Source organism: Pagrus major, chromosome 24 (genome assembly GCF_040436345.1).
Source record: "Pagrus major chromosome 24, Pma_NU_1.0".
NCBI lineage: Eukaryota > Metazoa > Chordata > Actinopteri > Spariformes > Sparidae > Pagrus > Pagrus major.
In genome coordinates this window covers 10,304,252-10,331,838 of record NC_133238.1, presented here as the reverse complement: position 1 = coordinate 10,331,838, position 27,587 = coordinate 10,304,252, and the positions used below count along the sequence as shown (strand labels likewise).

The following is a 27,587-nucleotide window of genomic DNA, read 5'->3' as shown; positions in this document are numbered from 1 at the left end:
ATCAACCTAACAACAAAACGTACACCGTGCAGAATGCACACTCAACACAATGTCTTAGTATGATTAGCTTTCATTAACAGCACAAGTGGAAAGACTCTATTTGGCCCAGCACATGCTAGAGTAAGAACACTAGCTTATTGAATTCGATATAACATGAGACGGACTTTATTGTTCACTATCAGTGCAGTTTTTTCTTCGGGCTTGATAAGGAATAGGGACGGAAAGAGCTCCACTATAACTTCTTTATTACCACAGAGACGCTCCAGATGACCTTCTGTGATATTGGCTGACTGGCAGGCTGATGAAGGGCAGGAGGGACTGAGTGGAATTAAAGTACTTCACAGCTGTGAGTGCTGCCTCGATGCAAGTGACATCGGGGGTTGAAGGTGGCTGGAGGTTGGGTTCTTGGGTCAAGTGAAGAAATTTCAGCTGTGGAAGATAATTACAAACCAAACTGCCAGCGAGCAAGGCACTAAAGCACAGCTGCTCTGGTGAAGTTAAACCAGCAATAGACAGTTAACTTATCATCTTAAAGTAAATACTGATTGCACAGTATTGTGTAATGGCTGTGGAAAAATGGCACCATCCACATATATATTGGTTCCCTATAAGTCTAGCTTCTACCAAAAGGTTGGATCTTCCCCCCCAAAAAAGGACCCGCTGATGGAGGGACGGGCATTGACTCGATAGAGAACGCCTAGATCAGTACGTAACAAATCCTGCCAACTTATTAATGCAACCAGGTCTTTTACGCTGCCTTTTCATAGCACATAGTTGTACAGTGGCTGTTAGTGGCAGCCATCTTTGTGTCAGCGGAACCAACACAAGGAAACACAGAGTGGGAATAGTTGAAAAGTTGTCCATTTCCACTTCAACAGTTCAATCAGTAATCAAAGGCACCCTGGGTTAAATGGATGATTATGTGGTTTGCTCTGTTTTTGAAATCGGTGGAAAGTTTTAACTTGTATTTATGTCAATCTATTAAAGTCCAGCTGAGCTGTTGAAACAGAGCACATATTCAGCTGATTTTCGAGAGGGAAAGGAAATAGAGCGGGATGCTGCTATATACACTAAAACACAAATTAAAAAGATGACCCAAGGTATGGAAGAAAGGTTTATTGATTGAGCTTTTCTTTGGGTCACAGTCAGTGTGAGTTAAGATTCTCAGTCCAGTCACCAAGCCAGTGATTGTTCAAGACTGTGTTTCAGCATTTCTGAGATTTTAGTTTTAGTTTTTTAGGGTTTTTTTGACAACCGCGGTGTTTTAACAGTTGTAAACGCAACAATACTGGATATGTTTAAGGAAACCTCGGGACAATTTTCACACCGTTTGTGGCAACAAAAACCAGGTATCTTTGACAGCAAGTGGGGACATCTCTATCTGCGTTTGTGGTGACAAAACCAGGTGTTTTAAAGCAAAACATTACTTTTTTCTAAGCCTAACTGAAGAAATGTAAAGGAGTAAATATATATGGCCAACATTTGTTTGTTGAGGGTCCATATGGGACGGTTATTTTTTCAGGAACTAGAATGTTCTTAGCTGATGTGTTTTTGATGGTTTGGAGCTGTGTCAGAGTTTATTGCCTCCTCAGCAACCTTCTCATTTACTCCCCTAACAATCTATTTAATCATTCTATACAGTATTTCATCATGGACATGAAATCGTGAGACACTTACCTTGAATTCCACCTTAAATAGGACCATCAGCACAACATCATCATCCACAGGAAAGCAAATGAGCTAATGGTGGGCATGCAGTGGGGGAGGAAAATAATTCAAAAGAATTGTCAACTCATGCAAAGAAAAACAAGATCAACGCTGCAATAAAGGATGAAAAGGAAACAAGCAACACTGATGGGACATAAATTTCAAAGATGGCTTAATGCTCAGCTGAAGTTACGGTGAAACATGCTGACACACAGTGTGACACATGCACACGCACCGAGATAAACAAAAGCTTTTTCTTCATTTGTTGCCTTCTTTCACTCCACAACAATGTTGAGGGATGTGCAAGCATTGCTGTAATATGATTGCTTTTGCCAGTAATAACTACTGCACAAAGACTGAGTAATAATATTGCAGTTACCAATCTAAAAAGAGATTATTGCTTTTGCTATCAAGCTGTCAAAATCTCAGATTGATCGGGAATGATCAAAAAGCCTTTAAATCCTGCCACATCATCCGAATCATTTCCCTCATGTTAGACACACACAGCGGCAGGGTTTATATTATCTGGTGAAAGTATTCCCATCACCTCGATTAAAGCAAATGGACAACAATATATTGGACATCAGCATTGGACATTCTGCTGATCATTCATGAGAGAGATAGGGGTTATCTGCCAATTTGGTGGGTGTAACAGAAAAGCAGTATTAAAAAAAAAAAGTACAGAAACAATTTACTGTTCCCAAGAAGGATTAAGTTATAAAAGCCTTTTTGAAATGAAGTAATGTTCCCTGCAGAGCTATGTGTGGTGCAGGTTTGTACCTAGGGCCGTCCTTGCAGGTGTGGCATCGCTTTTGATCCAGAAGGAGACCCAGGAGAGGACCACAGTCAGGATACAGGGGATGTAGGTCTGGATGGTGAAGTAGCCCATCCGTCTGCTGAGGTCAAAGTAGACAGTCATCACCACGTAGTCACCTGTTGAGAGAGAAAATGGAGAATAGAAACTGTCACTAAAAAGGCAAAACGTATGTACATAAATTAGAATGCAATAAAGTGATATCCCTACATTAAATACTAAATTAAATGTGTAAGAATTTTAGTTTAAAACATTCAAAAATGTACTCAAATTAGCCACAGAATGTGAAGAAATAAAAGTTTTTAAGATATGTCAAAGACGTCGATGTATTGCATTGAAGAGATACCTACCTAAGTTAGCATGCTAACCAGCTAGCCCCGGGCCTAAAAACCATTTTCAAAGCTCCTGTGCTAGCGGTGTAAACACCAACACTCCCTGGGTATTCCGGCTAGCTTCACAGCTAACTGAGCTAGCAAGCTAACAGTAGCTACAGTCATGGATGTATAAAAAGAATACAGTTAGCAGCACGGTTTCTCTGGTGATATGTTGCCCTATCTGCTGGGAGTATGAATTCAAAGTGACCACCATGTACTGCACCTTTAATCAGCAAATATTAGCATACTCACACACTTAACCTAAGATACACCAGCTGATTATCACCATGTTAGCACTGTCTTTCAGAGCATCTTATCATGCTGACATGAGCATTTAGCTACAAATACAGCCTCACAAAGCTGCAGACTATTATATAAGTCGCTCTGCTTGAGATAACCTTCTTGTAGCTTAGAATAATGCTGTATTATTAAGTTGCATCATATTGCAAGGTCACCCTGCTAATTTGTAAGTTAAACTTTTCTATCCACCCATAAACAACAGACCATCATCCCCGAGGATCTGAAGCAGCACACTGGCTCATGAGTAATTAAAAAGGTCTGATATGTAGCTGGAGGCTACATCACGCTGTGCTCTTAACTTGGTCATCAAAACAAAGGCTAGAACCAAATTGTACTGCAACAGTGTTAGATTAGGCTGCACTTCAGTCTGTAGAGTTTACAAGAAGGCAGATCTGCGTACAATGTTTGGGACAGAATGTAGGTATAGCTATGGTGGCTGTAATGGACCATTTCAAGGTAGACCGTGGTATGACAACTGTTGATTATCATATCATGTGCATTTGATTATATACCGTATTGAATTCTACTGTAAAAAAAAAAACAGTTTTTATTAAGTTTTATGTCCATCAGGGCATTAATCTTTGTTAAACTACTATTACGTTTGTTAAATCAAAAATAATCCCATTAAGGGTGATTGTAACTGATCATAATAGTAATAATAATTGTGTAATTCTATATACAGTGTGAAAATCTCATGCCTTTGCAACCCTACATGTAGCACTTCAAAACAGCCAGGGGCTGGGTAATGACCCCTGGGTGAACGCCACACAAAAAATGAGCTATTTTCTGTCTGTGAAAATAGTTTGACTGAAACCATCATACATAGACTTCAGTCCAGTTTTCTAATGTGATTGTCAGAAGTGTCTAAAGCTGTGCTTACATCAGGTCTTCAGTGACTTTAATTAAGACACTTTCTGTGCTGTGAAGAGCCGATAAACTTCAGTGAAACTTGTCAAAGTTGTTATTATTGGTCCTATTGGACATCAGAAGTCTTCAGTTCCCTCCCTGATAGTTTAGAATTGGCTCTATAATTGCTTAAAGTATGATAATCCAGATCAAATGGGAAAGCTGACAGACGGAGAGGGAAAAGACAAGGGCAGAGGGAGACAGGAAAGGGAGGAGATAGCTGGAAAATAGTGAGGTGAATAAAATGTATAGAGAGCAAAAGAGAAACTGCAAGGGAAGAAAAACTTAATGGAGCCATGAAAACAGAGGAAGGAACTTTCCTCTTACTTGAGCAACTTTACAATGGCACTGTCAGTGTGAGGACAAGAAAAATGAAGAGCGTGACAGAAGTTATTCTTCTGCCTCTTTAATGGTCCAAATACAGTAGGATGCTTGTTATTGCGAGCAGTAATGAAAGCAGTAGGTAGACATTGAGCTACAACGCTCTGTGAACAAAAGCTATTGTGCTGTAACCTTGACAAAGTTCTACGCCTCAGAAGAGCATTACTTTTAAACATTACTGATGAATGCCGTTTGATAAGTGCTGCCACACTTCCATGAAAAGGATGTCAGATTGAATAAAACATCTGTTGAAAAGGACCTTCTGTCCTCCGCTCGCAGCTGAATCTCACCTCATACTCCACATAGAACTGAAATAATCATTTAAATCACCAGGTGCAGTGAATAAAGAGCATGGTGACTTGGTGACACTGGTGCAGAGGAGTGTTTATCTCAGTTGCAAATGTGTACAAGAGCAGATCATGTAACAATTATCTGCACAGGTTTTTTTTTTTTTTTTTGATTCAGGTCCATTTTTCTCTGTAGTTTGATTTTTTTTTTGCCTAATTTGTTTCAGAGAACTTCTCTGCTTTTAAAAGTCTGTTGCAGTCACGTCAACGGCAGTCATTCAACCGCTCACCCTACACTCACAACTGGGGCCAGATGTTTCAACGAAGTGTAAACACAAAAACCAAGCAAATGCCTTTTAACACACATTCACTGGTATTATAAAGGAAATATGTGAGGTGAATTCAGACCAGGTGTATACATGTTTTTCTAGAGACAACTCCGGCTGAGATGATGAGGACATGACATATAAGGAGAGACATAACCTGAGAGTAAAGCTTTGGATGATTGACTGTTTGCCAATATCACTGATTGTGTTATTACTTTGCAGTCTTCATGCTGTTCAGTTAAAATGTCAGGCAGAGATAAATTTATGAAGTTGATTTTAAATTACTGATGATAATAATAATTTTATCATTCTCTTTTACATTAGTGATATTTTCATCTAATCCTGAATTGCAAAGCACTTTGCAAAGTATGTTTCATTATGAGCTCTATAGATGAATCATTGATTTAATGATTGAGATATAACCGCCGCGATGGTTTACAGGTACATGTGTGGGTGCTAAATATATATATACATATATATGACGGCTGTTCTGATGCTGATCAAACACAGTTGGTTGATTACACTTTTTTTTCTGTTCTTCTAGGTCTAATAAGTGGTAGAGCAGGCACAAGTATCTTTTCTTCATCCATTTATGCATAATTGTGTAAATGAAGCTTGTGCAAGTGCGTCACAACGAAGGAGAGTTATAGAATCAGGCGTACGTAGAGCTTTAAAATCCGATGAAAAGGACGCTCTACAGAGTTTTATGCATCTGGCCCCTGATTCTGAGAGGAGAAAGCAGGCAGGTACTGCTTCTTTTGTGACCCCACAGTTTACTCACTTATCAAATGAATCATGTATATGGGGGAAATGCATAACCAGCTCACTTTTGTTCAACGTGAATGTTCATAACTGGAGTACCGTGAATGTATGTGCACAGGTGCCTCCTCAACCTAAGCATTCGCCAATCTGCAGGATCAACATCGCAATGTTTGCCTAGGGAACGGCAGCTGTAAAAAGAAAAGGCCCCACTGTGCCCCATTAAAACGCTGACCACAGAGCACTGTAAGCGAGTGAACTGCAGGGGCCACGAAATATACAAACAGCAGCCAGCAGCTTCACTTGAAATCCCACAGAAAGTGAGTGATGCAAGCAGAGCTGATTTAAGACATTTTGCAGGTGAAGGATAACGCTTACTTATAGAGCAGATCCACGCTGACATCCTCTCACAATTAGCAGAGACACTAAGGCACTAAGGAAGGCTTTGAGGCAGCTTATCTTGTTATCTTAATGCAGAGCTAAAAGGATACATAGTGCAATTAATCACATTTCACTCATATAAAGTCAGGTCTGTAAATCCTTTGGCTGCCAAAACAAAAATGCAATTAAAAACGAGCAAAAAGGGAATTTATAACTATGGCCCATAAATAAAGGATGTCTATGTAATCAGATCATGTACTAAAAAGAATATGTTGACTGTATTTCACAAGGACTATTGCAGATAACCTTGTTAATTTTCTCCAAAGCAGCTTTACAATAAAGTAAGACTTAATCACATCACAGTAGGCTCATAAAAGCAGAGTATTTTGCTATTTCATCAAGATTAAACTGTCTAATTTTATGAACTCGTTTATGTCTGAGATAGAAGGCTTCCACAAGCAATGCATTTGGTCAAATAAAAGAAACAAAAAACAACTCAATTTTATATACCAATAGGGGTAAATAAAGCAATTCATTGCAGTTTGAATTATTCTCTACTTCCGCCCCTCTCAGTAAAACACTGCACAGTTGTAGATGAAGCCACAGATAGACACAGTTCACATCCACTCTTCTGCTGACAGTTTAATGCACGGAAGATACGCGTCATTTTGCAAACTTATTCTTGCAAATGTTGCAGGATTATACTGTTTAGCTTGCATTAATGACTGTATTGAGGCAGCAGAAACGTACATTCCCAGATGGACTATCTACAGCTTTGTGCATACACACACAGCGTGGTGACTTCTGTGCACTGTAGCAAACATCCCCTCTGTTTACATTCTGTTAGGACAGTAAAAAGCCCTCTTGTTTACACACTCCTGCAGAATACTTATTAGCCCGAGTTGCCCGCTCTACACTCGTCTACTGACTCTGTCATGACATACCGTCAGGTCTGCTCTGTGTTTGGAAGCTGTAAGGAAAATCCTCGGAAAAGCTGTTTTATGAGTGAGCTCAAGACGACTCAGCTGAAATGTTGTTATTGTGGCTTCTTCACTAAACTGACACACAATTGCAGTGATGCACGGAGAATAACACGCATATGAGTGCCTTACTTTTCCTCTACAAAGTTTGGAAATCTTTCCACACTTTTTTATGCATCATTTTGTGAACTAATTTATCCATTTGGGAGGGTTATTTATGGGTATTAATGTCAGACGGCTCAACCTCAGTTCGTGACATATTCGAGAAATTTAATGTGGATTTAGATGATTTGTGTACAGGGGCATGAACTTTCCACACTCAGTGCAACTGTCAAAAGGAAAATTGGTTTAAATATATAGAAATCCTTAATATTAAATTTCATGACTTTTTCACAAACTGATTTTTTATTTCTTTCCCTACCCCAAACCATAGTGAATCCTACAGATTACATTTTTTGACTGCAGTGATAATGTTTCGTCATGTGACTGCAGCACATGTGTTTGTTACATTATGTTTGTTACTTTAAAGGGACAATTCACCATCGATTAAACACATTTTTCCTCTTACCTGTAGTGCTATTTATCCGTCGTTGATCGTTTTGGTGTGAGTTGCTGTGTTTTGGAGATGTAGGTCGCAGAGATGTAGGACCTCCCTCGATATAATGGAACTAGATTGTACTTGGGTTGTGGTGCTCAAAGTGCCAAAAAAAATACATTTGAAGAACTCTTTCCAGGAATCATGACCTGATTACTGAAGATGATCCACAGTCCTTGTCCAACTATTTTATTTCTACCGAACTATACCTGCCAACCGTATCAATACACGGAAGAAAGCTCGCACTTTAATCACCACAACCAAGTGCCATCTAGTTCCATTATATTTGAGAATATGGACGATATCTCCAAAACTCAAGGCAAAATCTAGATCAAAATCTAGATGGATTAATAGCACTACAGGCAAGAGTATATGTGTATGTCAGTTGAATACTACAAACCCAGTTCGGGGTTTAAAGCTCTTGCTCAAGCGCACCTAAGTAATGATAATGAGGGAGGAGGAAGTGCTTCTCTTTTACTTTCCTCACCACTGTCCTGTTCAATGGTGGAATTTAAAGTACCGTCACTTGATGCTTTTTCAGTGACTGCATGTGTGGTCCATGTCTCTTCCACATGCAATGATACTTTCATCTCATGCTTTCCAGCTGTGACTTTAATATGATCTGCGGTCGTCTGTGGGTTAGTGAGCACAGTCAAAGGACGTGTGAAGGCTCTCATAACATCAAGCAGAGAAGAAAACATCAAATGGAATATCAGTATTGTTATCCATGGTGCAATGAGAGGACAAGGCATGGCACTGTCAGCAATTTCATGACCGTTTCTTCACAAATAAAAAGGCATTTGAAACAATTCTAGGGTGGACATGTAAAAAAGGGAAGATCGTCAGCAATTCTGCGATGTAACCACAGAAAAAAAAGGCATAATAGAAGCTTTTGGGGGAATTTGTGTGGGATAGCAGAACAAAGCACTGAAGTGTTTGGGATTCCGCATTGGGGCCTTTTGAAGAGGACGCTGCTGAATTGATAACGACGGTGGATTTGCGGCGGAGGTCCCCGGTGGCGCTGTGGCCGGGGATCTGTCCACTCTGTCCTCATTAAAACAGCCCCATACCTCATGTGTTTATGAGGGATGAAGGATAAAGCGGAGAGAGGGACCCAGAGAGAAAGAGAGAGAGGAAGAGGAAGAGAAACGCAGCACTTTCGAAGTTTGTCATGATGTAAATTAATGATAGGTATTTTTAGCCGGGGATCTAATCATCATGCGTGTGGAGATGGAGCTCCGGCAAGTGAAACAGGAAAAAAGAAAACGAGGTAATAAATGGGAAAACGGCTAATTTTCTTGAACAGCATGAGGTAGATGTGTAGGTTTGCCGTTGTCTTTTGAGCATCTCAGCAGAAAATTAGTTTGGCTGTGTTTTGACGCTACAGCGGGAGTCCAGGAAAACATATAATTTATAAAGCCATCAATGTGTCTCGGGATGAGAGAGCTCATCAGTCACCTGGTTTTTTTTGTGATCAGAACAAGCACACAATGGCAGCTTCTCATCAGATATAAACAGGATGCTTGATCAGTATTCCTAACGGGTGCTACAGTTTAACAGACGATAGAATTTGTTAACATCTTCAGTTTAAAAGGAGGGATATATTTGATTTAGCTATGTGAGAACCCTCCAGACATGTTTTAAGAGGTATATAAACACTGTACTTTGACTATTAATGTCTCTCTGATATGTTTTATTCCCACATAAAAGTACTATTATCTTGCTAAAATCCTTAAAATTACATCTAGTCTTCATTGCTCATTTAAAAAAGATCCTGAATCTATGATTTTGCAAATATTGTCATTTCAGGAGTTTAACTACTTCACTATTGATGTTTCCTACTTGCCTGAAAAGCCCAATCTCAGTGTTTTTAACATTTTATTGTGGCGACTGGGCTGAGTATATGTTCGTGTGATGTGGAAACTTAAAGCCTCTAATTTTGCAAAGCACAGATGTGTTCAAATTTGTACATTTCCAACATGTCAGCAACATTTCAACAATGCCTTTCATAACACACAAACATTACATGATGGATATTTTTTATAAAATTCAGTCTCTTTCTCCTCAGCCCTATGCAGATGGAAAGTCAGGTGAAGTTTTGTAGTCAACAAAACATTTCTGGAGCTTCACAGCTTAACAGCGTTGCAACATTCTCTAAAGGAGATGGACTTACAGTACAGCTTGTCTCCATGCAAGCTGCATGTAATTAGATGAAGTACCTCTAGTTATGTCACTCAGTGACTAAGCTGCATTGTGGGTAATGTAGGCGGCAGGTTTTGAAAAGGAAGAAGAATGTGTGGTATAAAAAAGGCGATATCTCTGGTTCTGATGTATCAACTTTGATCCTTTATTATTAAACTGTCCATAATGAGTCCAGCAGTGTGATAGGACTGCAATGCTGGACCAGTGAACTGCTTTTCAAAGCCTGGCACCTACATTACCAACAATACAACTTAGCCAATGAGTGACATCACTGGAGGCTATCTATCAGATTACATGCAGCTTCCTCTGGAGCCACAAAAGACTTGATACTACTTTTTTTTTTTACATGTACATTAGTACTCCCCAAGACCGGTAAACACACTTTAATGTGTAACATTGGTGGAGTTGTCCTTTAATTTGATGCCACCCCGTGATCCCTCTCCTAATCACGCCAAGTACTCCTATTCCTCGGCTATTCATAAACGGTGGTTCAGCTCTTAGAAAGCTGAATGAGGTCATTATGCAGACCTGTGCATGTTTTTCCAAAGACAAAAGACCATATGGCACAAATATGCAGTCATAAACAAGGTTAAACAGGGCTAACAATCATTGCCTGATGCTCTCTCTTCGTCTCCCTCATTTGTGATTCTTCGCTTATTAAGCCATTAAAATCTGTCTTTATCTTCAGAGGTCACGTGAAAGCATTAAAAATGTATTAGGAGCTTGTCCACCCCGCGCAGCCAGTTGTGGGTATAATTACTGGCACCTGTTGGAGCGACAATATTTCTCCAGCTGCCTCGCAAACAACAAACTTAAATTAAATCATCAAGGAAGACAAGGCCTAATAACCACGCTGAGAGCATGGGAAGAGAGAAGGAAAAGGAGTGAATAATTAAACTTCCTTTTTAATCTTTAATCTTGGTGATTAATGTCAGTGGAAAAACCTATTTGCCCCTTACACCCGAGGGGAATACTTATGAGGTTTGAGCTTGTAGTTATATGATTACATTTATGGGCGTGGTGCTAATGTTAACCTGTGCAAAGCTCTTGGGCGCAGATATACTCAAGATTTATTTTGAACCCCGCCGAACAGCAAGAAAGACCCCCTGCCAGTTCAAGCTGCTAGTCTGCAGCCAAAAACCAACCTCTGACCTGCACTGAGGGCAGGGTGAAGTTTCTCTGTGGAGATCAATTTTATATTATCATCAGTCGTAACAGCATGAAATGCACCCTTTCGCCATGTTTTTCATGACTGAACTGCCAGAGTTGACCTTTTCCTCGACCTTCCTTCTTACCTGCTGTCGTCGTGAGCACGTCTGTGGTGTTCCTGAGCCCCATGAAATCAAACTGGTAAAGCCTCCAGTATTTCTGGTCTGAAGTCGCCACGGAGTTGTAGGCCCACTTGTACACGATCTCGTCTCGTGGGTAGCCGTCTAGAAACCGCACAGAGAGTGAGTTTAGTGTGCGAAAGGATGAGGAAGAGAGAGAAGACGGAGATAAAAGTTGAAGGCATAGAATACAGGAAGGATTAATGCAGCAATGCAGTTTTTATTGTATGCATGATTTATACCTGATTTATACAAATTTATACAGGGAGTTTTCATTGCCAATTCAGTGGACTGCAGACCAACTGAGCAATTACTGTTAACTTGTTTGCTTGGAATCTGCTGTAGTGCACCCATGTTGATGAAATACCCACTCTCCCATGTAATTCAATGTATTATTTCATTTTAAAATCTTAATTTCAGTGGAATAATTTCACCTCTAGTCAATTGGTCTCAAGCACACTCCAAGCAAATGAAACTGTAATGGTCTGTCTGCTTTATTGCAGGGTATTGTGAACTGGGGGAGCGAGGGCAAGTCTTCTTTAGAGAGTAAATGGCTTGACTTTCTCATATGAATCAGAACAGAATCAAAATTTAAATAGAGAAAGATAATGTGACAAGGGTAATTAAAATGGATGTACTTCATAGTGTCTTCCATATAGATAATGTATTGTAAGCTATTTAAAACATTTGTGTTTTACAACACTGAACATTTAGGAGTACCTCTCATGCCTTAGAGTTTCTATTCCACTTGATAAAATGGAAACTACCCAACTAGGGCATATTAGCTGACTAGTTTAAATGCGGAAAGAAGAAGCTAGTTAGCCTATCTTGCTAATGTTAGTGCTGATTCCCACTCGATGTTACTTTAACTTCATGTTATCTCAACTCCTGTTGTTGTGTTTGTGACATATTATAGAAACGAGGGGTCCCAGCGGCAACCTCTGGGGCTGAAAAATGAAGCCAACGCTGAAGTGCAAAAAAACGGCAGTTCCTTGAATGGCCACTTGAGGCTGGCGCCAAAAGCAAGTCGATCCCCACAGAGCACCATGTTAAAATCCTTAACTTAACAGCAGAAATAAACCAGATTTATACCAATTTATAAACGTATTGGCTATTCAAAGGACTGGAGACTTATAACTTGCTTGAAATCTGCTGTAGTGCACCCATGTTGATGAAATAGCCACTCTCCCATGTAATTCAATGTATTATTCAGTTTTTTAAATCCTAATTATGGTGGAATTATTTCACCTGTTTCTACAAGTGCAAGTCAATTCGCCTCAAGTACGCTCTTGAATCAAATAAAATTGTAATGGTCTGCTTTATTGCAAGGTATTGTGATCTTGGGTGAGAAAAGGCAAGTCTTCTTTAAAGAAAAGTGGCTCGACTTTGTCATCTAAAGGGATATACTTTATAGTGTAAAATTATAGGCTATGCATCCTCCATATACTTCTGTGACAAGCCTATTCTTAAACATCTGACGTGTGAAAGTACTTTCCACGGAGGAGCCAAGTGATGCTTACGAGCAGAATGATAGTGTTCTGATCCTGGACATGTTTGGCATTAAATCTGGAGGATTTCACGTCTGGATTCTGTCTGGGGTGAAGCAGTGATACACAAGCCCGAGAAAGCACCCGAGATGTTGGGTTTCTATGAAAGCTAATACATGTACATCAACAACAACGTCTCCATGTAAGAAAAAAAAGAAGAAGCTGAGCTAATTTGATGAGTTGAAGCAATCTTTTAGAAAAATGAGTGACAGAAATAATGAGCAAGTGGGGAGCCTTGTTGTGCCCTGTAGTGGGAACCAGACTAATTATGTAAATAGTCTCATTTAGAGGATAGCCATCTATAACCAAGAAGAGCAATCACCATAATGCAAGAGAGGTGTTTTTTCCTCGCACTAATATAGATGGCAAACATTATTGCCATCATATTTCTCTTGGTGTGTTTGTACAATTATCTTTACTGCAAACACTATTACCATTGTGTTACCAGTGTAACTTCATAGCTACAAAGTGTTTGTCATATTTCATGCCTTAAAAGCCCCCTGAAGCAACATGTTCTTACACAGTGTTATAAATTACACTCTTCTGCTGCCTTGGCTTTAATATCCTCCCTGTCTATCCTCCAAGAAAAGGAGACGTGGGATGTCTGCTTCTGCCGTATTACTGTAAACAAAGTCCAGAGTGATGCGAGGAATATCTGCCGGTAAAAACAGTATCATGTGAGTAGAGAAAAGAGGCATTTCAAGCCAATTTTACATGTAGATTCACCTCGCTGTTTGTGTAAGAAAGTAGGCCTATAAACTATGACAGCAGTAATGAGTCCTTACACCCTGAAATAAATTAGTATTTTTGTGCCTCTTGTTTTCTAATCCGAAGTCAATGTTTTTCTTTGAATGGGTTTTTGTTTGGTTGCCTGAAATATTACGAGATTGTCATGTTTTTGTATTACAACATAAAATACTGCAGTATAAACCCAACTTGTGAGTTTTAGAGCGAGACTACAGAGGTTTATCTGCTCAGCAGTCTGACTTTAGCTGCAAACTATTCTACCTCTAATTATCCAAGTTGTAGACTGATCAATTTATAGTAGAGTATAGCGTAGCGGAAGTTTAGCGATGGTGACAAGGCCATGTGACCGCGATGCAGTTTGTTTATAGCCCAACATTAGCTTTTTACTTTACGATTGCATTGCAAGATTCAAAAATCATTAAAGATGTGATTATTTGTGAAATTTATCTTGCTACAGTATCGTAAACTAGAGTTTGCCACAGTGAATATTTTCTGCAATAATCCAAAATCCAATTGATTTTGAAAATCCAAAAATGTAGAAACAATTTTAATCTATCTACAGTGTGCATCCATATGGGTGCAACAAGACTTGTGTTTAATGGTGCAATTCTGCTTCTTGTCTGAAATACAGTACAGTATGCTTTGTAAAGATAACCCATCATAAGGTGAGAGGATAGAAACCAGCCGACTCAAAGCGCTCTCTTTTTTCCACCGATTGCAAAGCAGCGACTCTTTTGAACAGCTCTACCTGTACAGAAGGTCAGCAACAGTTTATTTCCAGCGTCAGCTGCTGTGGGAATATGTTTAAACTAGAAGCGTTCAGCATTATTTCCCTTGTTCTGAACACTCACACCCAGAAGTTTAACACAAGTCCATTTTTAGATGAGGTTTTCAAAATCAACTTCGGATGATTGACCATTCAAGGACCCCTGTGGTGGCATTTCAAATAATGCAGCGAGCCCTGTGGCAGTCGTGATGGAGGTCCTCCGCTCTTTTGGGCAGCAGTGACTGGGAGCTGCTGATTACATCTTTAAATGTATGATAGCCTGTTTCAACAGCACTGAGATTTAGAAATTTCTGCATTCTTAAAAAAGGAAAGTAATCATTTTGCAAGGCGTGTAACTAAGCCATTTTGGGTTTAAATGAATGGCAGCAAATAATAGTATCAGGTCTGCTTAAATTATAGGCTTTTAAACACATTTGATTGGGCTTGCATATTATGCATTTTAAGATATGTAGTCACGCTGGGATTTAGGGATGGAAATGTCATTCAGCTGGTTGGCCCTCCAGACTGAAGAAGCTCTACAACTACTGATGTTGAAATTTTATACATTCATGTTCCCAAAAGGATAAATCCTACTGACTTTGGTCATCCCATGACTTTTCCTCGAGGGTCACAATGAGGTTGATATGGCTTTGAGTGACATATCCCAGCAAATATTGGATGCCCCCTCAGGATGAATTATAAAAACATTGGAGATCTCTTTGCTTTCCATCTAGTGCCCAGTGTTTTCCAACTATTTTAAATGGAAAGTAGCTAGATCCTGTAGCTGAAATGTTATGAGGACTCAGACACTGGAATGACTCCACTCTTGTAAACTGGGGATCAGCAGTTGGTTGATTGTAAGCATTTTCAGTTTAATGGCCAGGGGTTTTATCCAAAAGTTAAAATTTTAGGTTTTTGCAGACCACAAATACATTAAATTTATATGATTCTGACGTATCTGTCAACATTTCTACATAACGTGTCATATAACGTTCAGATTACATGTGGCGTGACACTTAGGCAAGATGGCTGCCGTGCAAGAGACCACTGTTCAGCTGACACAACGAGGATATTTTAGCGACTGTCAGGACATTTTGCAACCGTCTCTGTGGCAAAAAAACCAAAACATTTATAACAACACAGTGGGTCATTTTCAAGCTGTGATAGTAAGACAAACCCAAATAGGTTATTTTAAATCAAAACATGATCTTTTCCTAACCCTAACCAAGTGGTTTCTGTGCCTGAAGCTGACCTAACATTAAGCACAGCGTTGACACAACATGAAACTGTAATTAGAAACGTAAAGAAATGTAATGACGTGTCGGCTGGGTTGTGATTTTTCGTTCTATATTTGTCCAGAGAACAAAGACATGTAATTTTCTGAGTTTTGACAAAGACAAGAAACAAATGCAAATGCCAATTACCATCTGACCCTCAATCATGGTTAGCCTTTAGTGACGCAAAAGGCATTGCTCATACACAATGGTATTTGCAGTAGAAATGTAAATGCCCTACAATAAAGCAGCACAGAGTGTTCTTAAGGATGTGATTGCAGCTATGCCTGTGATTTGGATAACTGCACGAGTCCAAAGTGCCTGTAATCATAGATAAGGCTCTTTATGTCTTCTGTACTGAGCTCACCAGTTATCAGAGAGGTTTTTCGTATTATACAGTGAATAAAAAATAAAAATAAAAAAGACAGCTACAGTAGCTTAAAAGCTCCGGTGTCACAAGAGCCAGGACACAAATTCAAAACATGTTTGGTGTTATTGCATAATGTCTGTCAGTAATATGTCTGCTTTCAAGGAAAAATCAGAAGTGCATTCATCATGTTTATACGGTTCTATCCCAACGAATTACATTGATTGCAGCCATAACGGCGAAGCTTCTAATTGGATTCATGATGAAGAGACAGAACATTTTAAAAGTGTTGTTCATTAGGCTTCTACGGTACCATAATGCATTAACGGCCCAGCGCCTTGAGTGGTGAGAGAGGTTGATAGCAGGGGATGTTGCAGCACACGAGAGAGGATTTCGTTGAAGAACAGCGAGGGCAAAATGTGACTTCATTATCAGATATCCTGATGTACAATGACGGCTGGCAAAAAAGAGAGACATGACCCTGAAAGAAACACTTCCCTCAGTTATTTAACAAGATTCTTTGGTTTGCTGTGATATGAAGATTGATGGTAAAGGTTTCTTTAGAACTTCTAAATGGATGATTAGCTCAGGAGAGTCGTACAGAGATCTGAGGAGCGGCTTTACGTTTTCCCAAAAGCGTCGAGTCAGAATTGGATGTCTTCTGCCGTCTCCAAAAATAAGACATGTTCATAACAAAAAACGCTCTGGATAAAAACAGACGCAGACCAGATGTCATGAAGGTATTGTTATTTCTATCAAGAGGCCTCTGTTCTGCTCAGAGTGCTAATTAAACCTCTTTAACTTGTCCAATTTTCAACTCGCTTTCTGTAACATCTCCAAATATTGTTCCTTAATTATCGAGGGATGTTGCTCTGACCAGAAAATCCTGAATAAAGCAGTTATTCGAGTTTTAAATGGGGGATTTAGCAGATGCACTTTAAATGTATTCCACAGACAGTCTCATTTGGCAAAACGGACATTTGCTGCTTGCATTTGTATTCATTAGCAATGAATAATACCATTACTTTTGCTGAGAAGCTGAATCTAAAACAAACACCGTGAAATTATGCAGCGATTTTTATTAATATATGTCCTGACATACATGAAACTTTAAGGCTTTAATTCTGTGTTTGTGAAGACCTGAGCTGCTAATCTGTTGCAGCTACAGACAGGGAAAATGTCCATTCACATGGTCATGAACAGAGAGAAAAAAGGGTTATTACTGCAAATCCTTTCACTGAGAGCTGAGACATAATGGAAACCCATTTGCAGTCAATAGCTTTTTCACTATGTGCACTACTATGACATCCAGTCTCATCGCACTACGAACAAATTGTACATGTGCTCGAAAATAGTCAATTGATTATCTGGACTCGATGCTGCGACGAGGTTTAATAATGGCCTGTGGCACATAATGACCTTTCATACTAAATCAAATGTGATTTGGTGCCTTTTAGGTGGCCAGTAACTTCATAAAGAACTGGTTAATGGAATAATAAACACTTTGAGGACTCATGCCAGCATGAAGCCCATTGGGAGTGTTACTGCAGCCATCACATCATTTTCTTCCAATTTTTCATTGTTATTTTCAAACACATGAGGGATTCAGTCAGACCTGACAATCCTCCTGATTATCTCGATAGACTCCTGTTTTACGTTAATCTCCGGTGGCTACAAATCGCTCGTATTTCTCCCGATTTGCGACACATTTTCACACCTTTTTCTCAATTCAGTTATCACAGCCCATTTCTGGCACTCTACAGCGTGTAGTCTGCTGTATTGTTGCACCTCATCCTCCTCAGTGAGGGAGAGATGGACAGATAAATGCAGAAGAGAAACAAAAACTCAAGCATGAAGAATTTCCGTTTTGTATGGACAGTTTTAAAAGGAAAGTGTTTGAAATCTACTGTGTTGATTTTTCTGTCGATCACAAGGGTCAATCACCATTTAAAGGCTGACAAACAGAAGGGCAGTGACGAAACAGACTCTTTAATTGGCAGGGGGAACAAATGAATGTATAAAAACTAATTCATGCAATTATTTCTGCATTCTTTCCTGAGAACTGATACTAAAATATTATTACAGTATTTAATATTTAACATAACAATTCTGTTGCAGCGTACTTATTTTGTTATTTTCTTTCTAAAAAATGAGTGTTTACAGTTTGATTCTCGTAGAAAATGTTGCCGATTTCAGGCGTACTATTGATTTGAACAAGTAAGAGAAACCAAGCTGTGTTTCTGAACATACTTAAAGCCAACACTGTTGGTATCTTGTGTTATCTGCGTTTCGTCAGTGATCTAGAGTCTTAGTAGTCGCCAGTTTGTGGGAAAAAAAGGTAGAATGAGTTCTATAGTACTTGCCCAGCTTACTATTAACTATTAACTGAAGTTTAATTAACTATACATTTACCATTTATTAATGATGCTTATTATAAGGTGTTACTTCATTTTAAAACATCCTGGGCTCCTTCTCTTCCTCTGTTAAAGCCTCAGTCAGTCCGAGGCCCTGACTCTGGACCAGCGTGAGAAGTTTTGATTAAATGTAGGCGGCTGTTGTGTCTCCAGCTGAGATGGCTGATTATTATTTACACTTTTATTTGACTCTTGTCACGACTTCTTCATGTGTATTTGCATAAAGCTTCTGGACCAAATGGTCCAAAATCCTGCTGCTGAGCTTCCAGCTTTTATCCAGGTCTTCAAAGAGGTCTCCTGTGACACCACTCCCGGCACCTTCCGACATTAAAGACCCACTTCAGCCCCATCTCTGTTTTTAAAGTCTGTGGACACTTTGGCCTTTCTTTAGTTTTACTTATTATTCATTCTCATCTCTATTTTATTCATTATTTCTCTTTTATGTCTCTATTTCATGCCCTCATTGTGAAGCACTTGGTGACGTCTAATCCAGAAAGGTGCTATAAAAATACATTTTCTCACTCGCTCACCTAAAAACCATTAGAACTAAACAGCCTGTGTGGCCATGAATCATGGAAACACTCTCAGCTAAGCCTCATCATTAGAGTCAGGAGTGGCTCTACTGGTGCTGCGGTCCCCACTGTGGCCCAATGCATTAAGTTCATCCTCTCCATCTTCCCCGTTTGATTCCTCTTCTGAATCTGATGAGCCACTGGGAGGCAGAGCTATAATCTGACCGCTCTCCTCCATCTAACATAGGAGATGTTGTGAAAAAAAAAATTCTGTTAGATTCAGACGCTGATAAAAACCAACTGATCTATTATTTGTAGTTTAATGTAAGATCTGATTACATGTATCATTTAAGAGAATTATAAATTAAACAATGTTTCAGCTTCAGCTTCTATTTCAAGTCCGCTCAGTCCTTGTTTGAATGTAAATCCTTGTCCGTGCTTGAATTAGATTCAAAATCTTTTCATGCAAGCATACATATTGCTCTAAAAAGCAACAGTAACACTATAAAATCTCTTCAAGACTGTCGACTTAAAACAGCGGATACATAATATTTATTTATTAAAGCCCTAAGCTCCTGGCTAAGCAGCCAAAATGTGTTTTTCCTTATTTACTAAAGAACCACAGCAACGTTCAGCTCCAGAAAAATGGAAGACAAGTGTTACAGCTATGTGAAGAGGGAAAGGGGATGTATACATAATACCTGCTGCAGCTGATTACAGCAGACTAAAATGTGTCCTAAATTAAATGTCTGCGAAATGCAGGTGTAAATCTGCAGCACTGTTTTATCGGACACATGGAGGGTAAGGGACTATTGACTATGGAGGGGGAGAAAGAGAGCGAAACACTAATTAAACGACACGTTACAAGTTACTTTATTGGAGCACCTCAGCACAAGGAGCCAGCAGTGTGTAATTTTTAAATGATTCGGCTTTCTGTTTCCTGCAGGTCCCTCCTGCCTACTTACCCTCACTGTTAATGGCTCATAGCAGCTCAGTCCAGTGTAATATGATTAAGGAAGCAAATAATAGTTCTATGTTTGCAGAAATAATCTATTCAAAAGGTGTTTAAAAAGAAAAATCTCCCACTGATTTTTAATAACATCTTATGATATAATATGTAACATTTCTGCATTAAAATGTCTACAAACGAACGACAAAAACTGAGGACAGCAACTCCCATGATCCCACGCTAAGTAAATCTTTTGTTTTGTTTTGATTAAAAAAAACCCGTCGCAGCAGATATTACACACTGCATGTTTATAGCGCCAACATCCGCAGCCAGATGTGTACGCACAAAAAACACGCGTATGCCTTTTCCCACACATTAAATGCTGTTTATGAAGGAAGAATGTGCTGGGACAATGTGCAACGGCTCACAGGTACATGCTCGCGCATAATGTTCTGATACTGTTGGAAAACCTCAGCCCATCAGTTATTTTTCATCTTTGGCCTTCTGTTATTCTTACTGTTGGTTATAGTTGAAGTGTTTTATTGTAAAGGACGAGTTTCATTGTCAGGGAAACTCGTTTCCTTAACTGCTAAAGTTAAAGAAAGTATAGATATACAAACAATGTTTAAGGGTTTTTCTTCATATAGTTATGGATAATTGTGGAGTGGAAGTGGAAATGAAGCTTGTTTCCACAATAGTTGTGATTTACAGTATAAAACACAACCAGGCACAAACAGCTTTTATAAATCTTTACAAAGAGTACATATGGTAAAATTTATTTTTTGTGTCTATTATAGCTGCCATTACACCTGTACAGGGACTGCAGTTTTTTAAAATAAATTACCCAGTAACCAAGTTTGTGCTCCTGACAATAATTCGCAACAGTCTTAGTTTGCAGCATCTTAGCACATATCCCACTTTTATAGGCAGTTCAATCCCCTCATTCCAATTATTCCCGCAGATAGTGAAACGCCACAATCACGGGCATCCTAACAGCCTTTCAAATGTCTCCTAGGATATAAAAAACATTTTAGGACTGAGGGCTGAGCTTCAGTTGAGGTGATTTTGTGTTCATCAGGTAGCACGATTTGGTTTTGGTACTCGTTTGGCAGAACATTGTGCTTTCATTTCCACCTGCTCAGACCACCTCTTGGTGCAAAACCAAAGAACATCTTTTCTCTCTTTATCTCTGTCAAAAGTGATCATTATGTTGTTGGATTTGTTTTGTTGCATTCACCTCTGCCTGGAAAGGACTTTTAAGGCACTGCTATGCATGTAAATATCTGTCTGTCTGTGTGAATTTGCGTGCATGTGTGTATATGTGTGCCAATACTCACAGCTGGAGAAGACGAGAGGACAGGAGTGTTCGTCCATTGGGAAATTATGGAGCTGCAGCTGGCATTCTGCGTTGATGGTCATCCTGCAGAGGGAGAGACAGACACACTAAGACAAAGACGTTCAAGGCACTAAAAACGCTTCAGATCCTTCATTTCTCGCTCCATCAATCTCATAGTGTGAGTGCACAGTATTCATCACTGCTTATATCACATCATTCACTTTTTGCACCACAGTATATGAAGCGCTGGCTTCGGACCAGATGGTGCAGGATCACACTCGGTTGCTCGGTTGATGTGTGAAATCCCTCAAAATGACAGAATTGTTTAATCAGCGGTGTCGGACATGTTTTTTTGTAAAGACGGCATGAACTTATAGGTCAGGCCCCAGAGGCATGTAAGCTTCTAAAAACAGGAGCACTTAGCTCTGATCACTGGACAAGTCAATACACCAGATGTTTGGGAAGCTATGCTGATCACAAAGACACGGGGGATTAGTTCAACATGGAGAATGGAAAACTGAATCTGACTCAGTTAATATTCTCTGCGCGTTGTTTCAATATATCATCCTGAAATTAATTTTCAGCGCGTATGATAATGGCTGCAAAAATGACACCATCATGAAAATGGGCCTTTTCTTTCGCTTGTTCTGTGTTGTTGTGTCTTTGTCCTCGCCAGTTTCTCATTAATTGACTGACTTCGAGCACAAAAGAGGAGCCTCATTCAAAGCAGGAAGAGGGCTGCCTCTCTCGTCTCGCTCGTAGGTGAACAAGTGCAGATGATGTGCTCTCCCAATTTGCATACACGCTCGCAGCCGTCCTTGTCGAGAGACAGGAAATCCAAATTTGGTCAAGGGTGTCGAGCACGAGGTGAGGGGAGAGCTTGTGGAGACGTGAGCGCGAGAGATGTATCAGTCAATGCAAATACGCCCCCAAACATACGCCTCTTTAAGACTTAATATCCTTTTAATGAAACAATAATTTTCAAATTCATCACACAGACACGCATTAGCAGAAGTGAAATTAGCTATTAAACGCCAAACATTTTGTGGGAAGTTTGTGGTTGTGAAGAGGAATTTCTAGAAGCCGAGCCACTTTGCTTCCCTCTGAATATATGCACACAACACGAGGAATCATTGAAGGATTATTTCAGCGCTGGAAAGACGGTACCTGCATATAACTGGGCTGTTTATGTCATAAAAAGGCACGGATATTTTTGAAATTGGTATTATATGACCAGAGAAAGCAGAGAACTTTCTATATTGCACCTAAACAGTATGTTTGAATATATTTCTGAAAACATCTCAGGTGAAAAGCAAAGCACCTGCTTATCAGAAACACAATGAATTCTTATTCTTTCACTCTGGCATGCCCTCATTGGATCGACTGGACTCCTCATGACAGGGTCTGAACCATCTTGATGCTGCAGTGAGCTGTGCGTCAGCCCCTCCAAAGGGGTTGAAAAAAAAACACTCATGGTGGTGTTTGCTGTTTGACCAAGGTCTCGTTCGAAATCCTGGATACGCAGGTGAAATTGGATCCTCGACACAGAACGGGCTCATGTCAGAGCTTGAGGGTTCATAAACTCAGATGCCACTCAAATGTAAAAAGAACCTGTCCACTCAAATCCTGAGTGTTTTTTGTTTTTATAGACACAGACGCAGTGAGGGACACACACACACACACACACACACACACACACACACACACACACACACACACACACACACACACACACACACACACACACACACACACACAAACTCTGTTTGTCGGAGCAGAGCAAAATAAGAAAAAAAAAAAACCTTGACATGTTGAAAAAGAAGTTTCTATTCCTGTGTGTCAGAGGTTAAGATATTGAAATTTCATACTGAACAATATGCAGGAGAAAAAAATAAAATCAATTGTACTGAAGTAGAAGCTACGATAAACCAGCACAACGCACTTGAAAATGAAATGAATGTAACAGCCTCAGCTGGATCAAACAAGGGAAGCTGCATTAGCTGGTACGCATCTGAAGCACTCCACTCGGCTACACGTGCATGCATGCTGTCGCATATAAGGTTTTACACATGTTTTATGTTGGAAGAAATCCCCTGTATGATCACCATATGCCAACAAATATTTCCTTTCTTGACACTTTGTGAGTTTATTTCGTGTGGTAGTGAACGCCGCTTTTACAGCTTACATCGGACTATCAGAGTGCCATGGAGCTACCTGCCATCGATTCAGTGTGTGTGCTTCTTTGTTGGAGCTCTACACAGTATTGTGTTTCTTCTATCACACTGGTCTGTGTGTTTTCATGTGTTCTGCAGGCTTTTACCTCAGTGTGTAAAGTACTGTCCCATTGTTCCTGATCCGGAGCAGCTGATTGGGCGTCGTTATCCAGTGAGAGTCGGCATTCTTGGAATTCCTAAAGATGGTGTCGGGCAGCCAGATCAAACCGACCATATTGCTGATTGAATGAGAGACAAAGACACACAGAATGTAAGAAATGATTGCTGTTGAATTCCTTCAGATTTCTCTCAAATGCAAGAGGCAGATCCACTTCCCAATAAGAGGATAATAAAACTGCCGGGCGACACGGGGAAAACAAAGCACATCAATCAATTTGTTCCATTAATTACAGGCCTCTTCCCGAGAGAGAGGAGAATATTGTTCTCAAATGAGATATTCACAGTATGAAAACACTGAAGCACAATAGTAGCTACCCAGGAAAGAAGGAACGACTCGCAGCAGGATGTTGGAGTTACAGTTCATTAAAAAAACATGGTTAAATATAACATTCTGTAATTATCAATGTATGGGTATCAACGCTACCGCGGTCTGTATAATTGCAGTACATCCTCAGTAAATCCAGTATACCTGTTGAGGGTTAGAGTCGGCATGCTGCTGCTGCTGTTATACCGCAGACGGGTGTCCACCCAGGTCTGGGCGAAGATAATATCGATCTGGTACTCCTGGAGAGAGAAAAGTAGAGTCAATATACTGATCTGACACCCTGTTTTTTTAAAGCAGCAGAGAGACAGAAAGAGATATGCTGGATGGAGTGTGTTTGTGAGCCGAACAGCCTCTGTCTGGTCCTTCTGGAGGAGCTGATAATGTGTTTGTTTGAACACAAATGTGTCCACATCAAAGAAAACACTGAAGCAGCGCAACGCTCACTGGAAACACTAAAATACGCATTGTGCGTTTGATATGGAAATTAACATACACCATCTCCAAATGTGTGTACTTCAGCGCTTTTTTTTTTTTTATGTCACCTCAGCAATGACCCACCTTCTAATTGTGGGAAGTTTTAGCATTTCTGATAAAAGAAAGTTGAATCATAATTTCCTTCTTCAAAAGGTAAGATAAGTCTTAGTATTTCTCTAGTTAGACGATGAAATATTATCATTATTTCCTCTTTTTCATTGTACAGACATTGAATCCTTGAAAAAGTATATTTGAATATACTTTAATTCACTACAGTGTCAAAGCTGAGTACATTTTCCTCATTCACCGGCCAGGGTAGATGGTGAATAGAGCAATATCTGAAAAGAAAAACACTCAAATGCTGTGGAGAGGGAGCTTTGTTTGCCTGGAGGTTTTTCTAGTTACACGGCAGTTGAGTAGCAAGTTATTAACCACCCATCTCAGAGAAGTTGTGGCCCAAATGTTAAATCGACCACGACGACTAGAGCCTGCACGTTCCTCTGGAGAACTTCCAAATAATGGCTAAAAATAACCTGGCAAAATATAGCTGAAAAAGACTGTCACTCATTGATCTTTACTATCTTTGAGCCTTTAATTAGTAGCATTTCTCTTGAATTGCATAGGTGTGGGTTGTGCTGACAGCCAGCTACACAGCTGTCTTCAATCACCCAGATCTCAGAGAGCACTCCAAATAGCACACTGCTGTTGCTGTATCACAAAGATGAGACTTTTGTGATTAACATGTCAGTATTGTGGTTGTGGTTGAACCTAAAAGACTTGACTGTAGCCGTGCCCTAATAATGCCTACTGAAGATGTATGAAAACAGAGTTGGAACCATCTCCAAAAGCTGGAGAATACACATCCTGTAACGGGGGTGGGACCCTCTTTTTGGTCAACTTTGTTGGTTGGGTTAGTTTGGCCATAACTCAAAAGTCAAGCTGTATTATAAGTAGCTCTGGGTGTCCGTGTTTTTCTTTCTCTTAAGATACTGTAGGTATTAATGCAGTGGGGGACGTTTTAATAAAGAGATGCTGCTGGTTTTATAAGCCCCACATCCACCCCAGCATCCACCAATAGGCTCTGAGTCTATGTTCCCCTGTGAGGTGTAGTTGTCATTGTAACTTCCCACCCCCTGTCCTCACTTCCTTGAGGGGAGTGACAGAGTGAGGAGTGAAGATGATAAATGACAAATCCAAGCCTAGATTCACTACTGACTGTCACTCCCCACACTGAAGAGAGGACAGGGAGTGGAGACTGATAAGGTCATCACCTACACACCAAATATCAATGCTCTACATTATATATTATTTGAAAATAAAGATACATTATAATACTCTTGAGTCATACAGTAGAGAAACATGACAAGGTAATCACACCTTCACTTTTCTTAGAAGCTGAGGACCTCCAACGTGGCTGGCAGAAGGTCAGAGCCTCTGTTGGAAGTCCTCTTTAGAATCTAATGAATGCCCACTGATACTTCAATGATAAGGTCAGACTGTGAGATCTCTTTGGAAGATATTCACAACTCCTTTGTTGATATGAAATGTAGGAAAAGAAAAATATTCCAGGGACTTTTCTGTGAGACGGTCTCGGGGTGATCTTGATGTGGGTTTGTGCAAAGTTAGGAGAATTTTCTCCAGAGGACAGAGTTTCTTTTATAACTTTTCTCATATTTGTTTTGAGATAAAGTTTGTAAGGTGACCCAACAGAAGATACATCACAGATTTTGGCATCCTGTGCCTTTCAATCGCAGTGTATACATGTTTAAAGTAGAGTAAGTGAAGTACACATGCACAAAATCACTACTTCATACACAGTTTCACTCACTTCGTGACTTTTCTGACCTTTTCCGTAAACAGACAGACGAGACGTGACCTTCCTAATACATCTGTCACCAGAATCCCCATTGTTACCGTCGGCCTGGCTGACCTTTGGAGAATAATGATAGGGAGACACACGCAGACAGTGACGCGCCCATAATTCAGACCGCAAAGTGTTACACGTTACGCCTGCCGCAGATGAACTCTCACCACAATGCCCAAATGGGATTTTCTGCTTCCACTGGGCCCTTTTGGGGACTACACCTACAAGACAAGGCACTGAAGCAGGTCCATTATTCATGGGAATTATGCAAAACAATGAAGCCGAGTGTCGGGAGATATCTGACTGAAATTAACTACGGAGGCTCGCATTATTCCCCTGGGGATCCATTTCAAAGTCAGAAAACGAGGGTGTTAAGGAGGGAGTCCATTACTCATGGCCACTGACAAAAAACAATGAAGACCTGTAGGTGAGATAATCACGGACGACTTGTATTGTATATTCTCAGCTGGGAAAAATCCAGCACAGAAAGTCAGAGACTGGGAGTTGCAAGTTCACTATTTAGGGTATAAATATTTTATTTTAGGTCTTAAAATATTCACAATGTGATAAACTATTTCCCTCCTGTCCCTGACTAAGTTTCTCACAGCGGGGGATAAGGTACAGGAAGTGCAAGGCAACCCTCACATGATCAAAAATGTATCATGTCTTGTGTGTGTTGTGAATCTGATTCATTATCATGTTAAAAGTGGAAGTGCAGAAGGAAATTCTCCATGTTTAGAGTGAAAAACATGCAAAATAACATCATTTCACATGCAAAAAAAAAAAGTGTGTTCACTTACAATATATTTTGCCATATTAAATGTAAGATGTCATTTTTCTTCAGCACACCGGATATCAGCAAATTTACTGGTTGGTGAAAATCAACAAATGTGGCCGTGCTGTGTTTGGAAAAGCAAATACCAATCAGAATCTGATAATATGAAATCCATTATTAAAGCTGAAGGATGTTGACAGTGAAGCATGTCCGACCAAAATTAATTAGCCTGACTCGAACGGCGTCAGAACAAATAGAGTTCTCCTTATCCAGCCTCATCGTTTTTGCACGGAGGAGGACCAATTACAGACGTCGCTCAGCCACATTTTCCACATCCATGCACCAAAACATGTCTCCCAAGAGGGCAGATATAGTGTCTTTATAACTCTGTGTTAAGACAACATCTTGAAATCTTTAAACTCGCTGAGTCAGAAATGTTGCTCTTGCCTGAGTGAAGAAGTTTCCTGCAGAACTATCGATGATTAACATGAGTCACCCCTTGTT

At 39.9% G+C, this 27,587-nt stretch overlaps 1 protein-coding gene across 1 annotated transcript in view; it reads right to left on the bottom strand.

Moving 5' to 3' along the window:
* LOC140992058 (gamma-aminobutyric acid receptor subunit gamma-3-like) overlaps positions 1-27,587 on the bottom strand; it is an 86,235-nt gene that overhangs the window by 16,472 nt on the left and 42,176 nt on the right. Inside the window, exons 3-7 of the mRNA XM_073462292.1 lie at positions 24,115-24,209; positions 23,573-23,704; positions 21,254-21,336; positions 11,308-11,445; positions 2,488-2,640 (exon numbers count right to left, since the gene is read on the bottom strand). Of these exons, the coding sequence (XP_073318393.1) occupies positions 2,488-2,640; positions 11,308-11,445; positions 21,254-21,336; positions 23,573-23,704; positions 24,115-24,209 (601 nt within the window). The remainder of the gene's footprint in view (positions 1-2,487; positions 2,641-11,307; positions 11,446-21,253; positions 21,337-23,572; positions 23,705-24,114; positions 24,210-27,587) is intronic.